The 7,447-nt window shown below is 41.7% G+C and overlaps 1 protein-coding gene across 3 annotated transcripts in view; it reads left to right on the top strand.

Moving 5' to 3' along the window:
- Nucleotides 1-7,447, top strand: part of brf1a (BRF1 general transcription factor IIIB subunit a) — a 130,958-nt gene that overhangs the window by 66,845 nt on the left and 56,666 nt on the right. For all 3 annotated transcript variants that reach the window (XM_086275933.1, XM_086275931.1, XM_086275934.1), the window contains 3 exons: nucleotides 3,379-3,440; nucleotides 4,455-4,536; nucleotides 4,750-4,805. In XM_086275933.1, coding sequence (XP_086132059.1) covers nucleotides 3,379-3,440; nucleotides 4,455-4,536; nucleotides 4,750-4,805 — 200 coding nt within the window. The remainder of the gene's footprint in view (nucleotides 1-3,378; nucleotides 3,441-4,454; nucleotides 4,537-4,749; nucleotides 4,806-7,447) is intronic.

Here is a 7,447-nt window from a genome sequence, read left to right as displayed (position 1 = left end):
GCACTCAGAGGCGCGGTTAGTTTCACGGGCTGACTTTTTTTCTGCTTTAAATATCGACACAATTCACTGTAAGCTGTGTGTTACAAATACAAATAAAAAATATTATATAAAAATATTATATAATAAAAATATTATATAAGCCACTGAAAGTCCAGATCTCAGAATGATTTTAGCCATGACTGCCTGTTTCCCTGCTTTTCCCTCCATTAGTGCTTCCCCTTTGTCTTAAAAGTGTGTGAATGTGTGTGTGAATGGGTGGGTGACTGAACGTGTAAAGCGCTTTACAAATACAGGCCATTTACCATTTTACCATTTAAAAGAATTTATTACCACATTGTCAAGAGTAGGGTTTGTTTGGGAAAGTGTGTGTGTGTGTGTGTGTGTGTGTGTGTGTGTGTGTGTGTGTGTGTTTTCTTTTTTGGTTCTTTTTCCTCCTCAGCACTGATGTGCAGGCAGAGCTGCATCTCTGAGCTACTGAGCTGCTGCCAAAAGACCTCAGGCTTCTGTCAGCCTGGACAGGAAGAGAAAAGTAGTTTCTCTGCATGCACAAGGTCATCAGGGAGGTGATTTCTGTTTTCTTTTAGGATTTGGAAGTTTTGTGAATGTGCTGCGAGTCGTCCCCCCCCCCCCCCCCCCCCCCCCCCACACACACACACACACACACTCTCTAATGAGGTGATGTAATCCACCACTTCTTATTCATAGTGACACAAAATGTTTCTGGCCTTCAGCAGTTTCCACTGAATTTCCACTGATGAGGGCCAGATGGCTTAAATTATTTTGTCTTCTGTGTAATAATGAGATAATCTCATTAAAGGGGCTTGGATTTAGTGCTTATTTAGCCCAGCCTGACCATCATGCGTTTATGGTATCCTACTACTTATTCTAAATTCATCATTAGACCTTCGAAGTAACATAAAGCACATGTTTTGTTTTTTCCTTCAGTCATTTTGAGATTCTTCAGGTTTTATCAGATTTTTATCTTGTATGAAAAAGTGTTGATCTGTTTTCACAAATAAACACTGAATGACAAGTTCAGCTAGTCGGTTGTACGATTGAAACCAGGAACAAATTCATAATGCTTCAAGGTTTCTTAAAAGAGGATTTTGTTTGTTGTTTCTCTGAAGTCAGCAGCATCATCCAAATAAAAAGATTGTTAGCTTACTCTGAACAGAGTGGGTTGTGATATTTGGGTAGTAAAACCTTGTTCATAATCTATTAATTGCACATTACTTGGTTTTTAGATTCAGGCACCACCTCCTGCAGGACGGTGCACCCCGGCTCCAGGAAGCTAAACCTGCATAAACTACTGCCTATGTCTAAATGCCAGCCTGCCCAACAGGACACTGACGTTCTGTATCTGTACCTCAACAGGTCATAGCTTTTTGTGCCAGAGAGAGGAGACCTTAAATTATATATCTGAGAAGCTGGTGCATGTTCTGTGGTCTCGTACAACAAAATAGTACTTTCCAAAAAAGCTTTAGTGACCTGCTCCTATTAGTTTTCTTTCTCTGTATGTCCAGATTATTAGACTTCCTCTAATACCTAGAATTTCACCTCAGGTCCTCACTTAACCGATTATTTAACACCATCTGCACAGTGTAAACAGCTTTGTTTTTTTCAAACGTCACATGTTTAGGCTCACTCTTGTGCCATAATGAAAGTGGGGGTGTAATAGATATTCAGTTGGATGAAATCTGAATGTTAAAAGTTCCTCAGTGCTTTGAGTCTTCTCTGTATGTGTGTAGTCCTTCACTGTGAAGTTAGCTGTAGATGCTGCATTTATCATCAGGCTGAGTCCCGATTACTCGTACCTGAGGAGACGTGCATCTCCTTGTTGGAAGCAATAAAGTTATATATTGGTCCTCGACTTCACGTGACATCCCTGCCTGTTGGCTCTGCACCCTTCACATCTTCATTAAAAAGACGAATAGGCAGGAAAGTGAAATAGAAGAGCCCGATGTCTCTTATTTCAGCTTTACCTTCCTGATATACCGAGGCAAATTGTCAACCTGCGGTCCACAGATTCTCCTGCACTCTCACCAAGAACAATTTTATGGGTTTGATTAAAATTAGCAAGTGTCGATATATCAAAGCAGCGGCTGAATAATAACTCAGTAATTGCTCCCTCCCCCCTGCTCTCTGCGGGGTTGGACTGGTGTTATCAGCTCTCAGTGTCGCTGCCTCTCTGCCTCCCGGAGCTGCCGATCTCTCCCAGGGCTTGTCTCTGTCTTATCTCGGCCCCGCACTTCATGGGGAGGAAGTTCTTAGAGGGCTGGGCCCGACAGATAGCGACTGACCTGTCTCTTCCTCTGGAGCGGTTTCTTTTTTAAGGAAGCTGCAATCTGCTAACTGAACTAAAAAAAAAGCTGACTAGAATTAGCCCCCCCCCCCCCCCCCCCCCCAACCTCTCCACTGGTGCAGCAAACACACCCTTTACTGTCTGAGGATGAATGTATTTCTTCTTCTCTGCCTGCTCCCTGCCTGTCTGTGCACCTGTCTCTCCTTAATGATGCTGCCCGTGGACTCAGGTGGCTCTTCTTTGAAGTTGCCGCCGACTGGGAGTTTGAACTTCAGGAAAGAAGGGCCCCTGTGAACATGTCAAACACAGAAAGCCTGACAGAAGTTAAATGACTCCCATAAACCTTTTGCTTGCTGCTTCTTCAGATCGAGCCTTTCAGTCTTTGCCTGTCTGATGTCTGCAGGCAGCCAGAGAAACACTGCACTTTGTTGCAAAACAGCTAATCAAGGTGGAGAATCTTTTGGAGTGAAAGCTGTTGAATTTCCATTGATGGTTTCCTTCTCCTGTCAAAGCCGGCACACGCTCCCGCTTCTTCCAAAGAAAGAAAAAAGTCATCTTTTGTTTCCTTTTATCAAAGCCAATCAGATTTTCTTTGAAATTTCTTTTCCAAAATTGGACTTTGTGCAACCGGAAGATTTGAGATACCGCTTTCCTTCATCGACACATCCTTCACAGGTAGGAGCGGGAGCGTGTCTCGGCCATCTTATGAAAAATGCAAATCGCTGTTTCAGCATCCCAGTGTTTCAAAATAAAGCGTGCTGAAATCTAGAAAGCGTATCGTAATTGAAAAGAATGCGTGTGAAGGTAGATCGGCTTAAAGTGAGTTAAGCCTGTTAGCGTCTTATTAGAAGTCACAGTGCATTTTTCTATTTCTTTTTTTTAATTTAGCGATTTCCTCCTGATAGAAGATGCTTCACAGATCTTCCACAAGGAAGAGATTTTATTTATTTATTTATTTATTTGTTTTTGCAAGCTGCCGTTTCCTGTTTCAGCCCTTTGGGATGGGGCGGCTGGAGTAAAAACGTGTGTTACAGCAAATCTAAGAGTGTCCATTCTGGTGTGTGTCTCTGTGACAGATGGTGCTGCTGACAGCGGGGAGCTCGACTTGAGTGGGATAAATGACAGTGAGATAGAGCTGGTACGTACCTGCTGCGTATGCAGCTCCAGTCACGCCGTACACACTACAGATTCACACATGCGATGTGCCTTCAATGCCCTGAAATCTTTCTCAATGTAGAAAATTCTGTTAGCTTTTCCTGTAGAAGAGTTAAAATCTCATCAAATGTTTTCTGCTATTGCAGAACTGTTAGCATGTAGCATGTTAGCTTGGTAAAAAATAGCTAAAAACTTGGACATGGTTCATTTTCAGAATTTTAAAAAACAAAATCTTAAAACTGTAAGGCAGCTACAGGGACAAGAAATACAAGACAAATCTTTGCATTGGACAGATTATCTCTTCACTCATCAATAATAATCATAATCAAATTGTGCGTGCTCGTCTACGGCTTCTTTTGTTGCAAAAACAACTGACTCTAATGTTGAATTAACCTGTTTGTTAGTGCTGTTGTCTTTCTAAGTCCCGCCTCTGCTTGTTTTTGACTGGCTGCTTAAATGCAAAATAGACAAGCTGGATTGGAGGCCAGAAAAGCAACTTATTGCAATTTATATTTTTACAAAGCTTATCACGTCTATAACAGCCGTGCACATTTCAATCACATGTAGGAAACTCGACTACACGTCAATGACCTGCAAACAGCAACTTTCCTCTTTATATAGAAAATAGGAAATGAAGACAAAATAGGCCTCAAAATGAATAAAAACATAAATAAAAGCGTGAGCCTCGCTGTGTAATGTGTTTATCTCAGTCAATAGAGTGCAAGCTCTAATGTGTTGTGTACGATAACATTGGATTCACAGGGTTATTTGCTGGGATGTGGGAACATGGAAGCACATCGTTAAAGAGAAGTTTGACTCAAACTGTGTTTGTTTTTAACGTTCAGTATGTTGCTTTCTTCTTTCTGATAAAATATGTAAAAACCAGGTTGGTTAACTGATGATTAAGCGCAGAGGTTAGCAGCAGGCTGTTTTACCTTAAAAAACTGGGAAACTCCCTGTAAAGTGAACTCCTGCCTCTCCCTGTGCTCCTCTGCAGTATCTGCTGAGTGACAAAGAAGTCAAAATCAAGACGGCACTCTGGATGGCAGAAAACTCCACCTACCTCAAAGAGCAGAAAGGTACCTTTGAGTATGCAACACGATCTTAGTGTTTCAGTGGTGAAGTTAATGCTCATTGGTTGGTTTGTCCCAGAATCTACCTCCTACTTTTAGTCCTCTATCAGCCAAACAGAGCTAAACCTCCAAATGAACCTGAGCGTTCAGGTTGTGTCATATTTATGTGCACTATCTATAAGTTTGTATGCTCAGACTGTTTCTTTTATTTTCTTTCAGAGAAGGAAGCCAAGATAGCGAAGGAGAAGGCGCTCGGGATCTACAAAGAGAGAAAGGTAACAGCAGACGGTCTGAAAAACTGTGAGATAAGGGCGGGCATTTTTGTTTGAGCTCGCCAGGATGACAGAAAGTTTGTCTGAGGCGGTAAATGGTCAGGCAGCATTATTTATTTGTTTTTTTTTTTTGTGGTCAGGCAGGGTGAGAGTTGATCAGTCAGACAGAAAATGGCCAAATGGGCCGTAACACAATTTGTCAGCCGTAAAAGCACCGGTCACATCTGATGCCGCATGATCTGTTCATATCTCCCAGCTGTCCAACCAGCGGCTGCCTCAACTTTGACCGCTTATCTACTTGAAATCTGCACCCTACACAATCCTGTCAAAAAGCCGCTCATTCTTCTGCTTCGGCTATCGGTCTGTGCGCTAGACTCATTGTGCCTGAAATGTCTCAGATTGTTCTTTTGACAAAATGTTTCAGACCCGAAAGAAGAAAAAAACACCTGAAAAGTACCACAGATATTAGTTTGCCTGACTCGTTTTGCAGAAGGATCTGTTTAACGAACATCATTAAAGCACCCATATTCCCTGTCACACATATTCACAGGTCACTTTATTAGGTATACCTGTTCAGCTGACAGTACAAATATCTAATAAGCCAATCATATGGAAGCAACTCAGTGCAGTTTGGCATGTAGGGAAGGTGAAGAGGACCTGCTGGAGTTCAAACTTCAGGATCACGATCCGGTTGTTCAGTGTTGACGCGACGAATCCTAATTCCGGGCCTAAAGTAGTCTGCGTTTAATATGGCTTTTGTGTTATTAACATGTTTAATGTTATGTATTTTCTTCTATTTGATCTCAAAAAGCTCCTAAAACAGTCAGTGATCACTGTTGACCTCCCTCGGCTTTTATTCCCGCTAATCATTTATTTAAGCTCAGTTTTTAAAACCTTAGGATGTAACTACAGCCCAGCCCATGCAGCAGTATATGAATGACTAACCTCGTATTGTGGATGGATTATCTCAGTTGTTCTCCTGGCTGAAGTTTGGTCCTTTTACAGCATCCTGCCATGCGATTACATTTGTTTCCGACCACCGAGAACACTCACGTTAACTTTTATTGAGTGGGAAAAAAAAGTTAGCTTGTTTATATTATGCTAACATAGCTGTGTCGCTAGCGGTCACCTAGCACATCATTATATACCAGCTAGCCAAACTTCAGTAACCCTACAAACGTCACTGCTGTTTAGTTTTCTGTCTTCATTTATGTTGGAAGTGATATCAGAGCTGTACGTTTTAATTTGTTTCCAAAACCCCGCAGTCAGGACATGCTATATTGTATTTAGATAGAAGCTAGCGAGCTAACTCCCTGCTAATTTCTAACTCCGTTAAATGTCATAAATTCCGTTTTCATGGATGTCTGGATGTTAAACTCAATTGTTACACCTGGTAGAGCAGAACGCTGATCATTTTATTAAAGATGAAAGACTTTAGACAGTTTTTCAACTCTCAGTAATGCCATCGTGATCGTTTGATATATGGACCTGCAGCGGAGTTTAGACCCAGACACGGCTAGTGACGTCAGACTGAACAATCGGATTAGGAGCAAAAGCGATTAAAAGCAGCATAATTGTTGATGCCACACAGACTGCTCAGAGTATTTCAGGCAGAGGTCACAGGCAATGGTTGAAAAAGAGAAACTATCCTGTGAGCAGCAGTTTTCTTGCTGATGCCAGAGGTCAGAGGAGACTGGCCAGACTGCATTGAGCTGACAGAAACAAAGGTATGCAGAAGAGCAGATGGGCAGCAATGGCAGAAGAGCACGCAGTGTGCCACACCTGTCAGCTGAGAACAGGAAACTGAGTCCACAGCTGGCACAGAACCAAAAATGAGCAGCAGGAAAATGTTTCCTGGTCAGAGTTAAACAACATGAAAGTACAGATCCATCCTGCCTTCTATTAACAGTTCATGCTGCTGGTGGTGCAGGGGTTTGTTGAGTTGTTCTGAAGGCAAAAAGGGGGCTTGTTGATCTGTGTGGTGTCACTGAACACGGTTAGCCAAAATATGCACACTCTGGCTCTGAGAAGCCCCACCCACTGATTGGCTGCCCCTCATAAAGCTTGTTTACAAGGGACAGCCAATCAGAACAAAATGGGATTTAAATCGAGGGGGAAGGAAGCTTTTATCCTTTCCGAATAAGGTAAATACAGATTATTATTATTATTATATAGATTATTATATAGAGTATTATAGATTAATATACAGATTATTTTGAACTGTGAATCATGCAAACAAACTCTAGTAAAGTTGAGGAATAAAAGTAGTAAAGTTGTGTGGCTGGAAATAAGGAAAGTGGTCTCCTATAAAGTTTTAGTAATGCGTGTCCCACATACCTCAGGAGAACTCCTGCAGGCTTGTAATAAGTGCCTCAAACTCTCAGGCCTAAATGCCCAACTGCATGCCACGCTGAAATGATCAGATAAAGATGTAAACAGTTGGATGGACCCCTGCAAACTTACCCCATGTGTAGTAAGTTTGCAGATTCAGCAATATATATATATATATATATATATATATGTGTGTGTGTGTGTGTATATATGTGTGTGTGTGTGTGTGTATATATGTATGTGTGTGTGTGTATATATGTCAGTACCTCAGTACTGTGTGTAATCTGCATGCAGTCGTTAAACCTGCCCATCAG

The sequence above is a fragment of the Aulonocara sp. 'chitande type north' Nkhata Bay genome, linkage group LG19 (genome assembly GCF_057382095.1).
Source record: "Aulonocara sp. 'chitande type north' Nkhata Bay isolate Kocher_YH1m ecotype deep benthic linkage group LG19, A_spYH_male_GT1.1, whole genome shotgun sequence".
NCBI lineage: Eukaryota > Metazoa > Chordata > Actinopteri > Cichliformes > Cichlidae > Aulonocara > Aulonocara sp. 'chitande type north' Nkhata Bay.
This window is presented reverse-complemented; position numbering and strand designations above follow the sequence as displayed.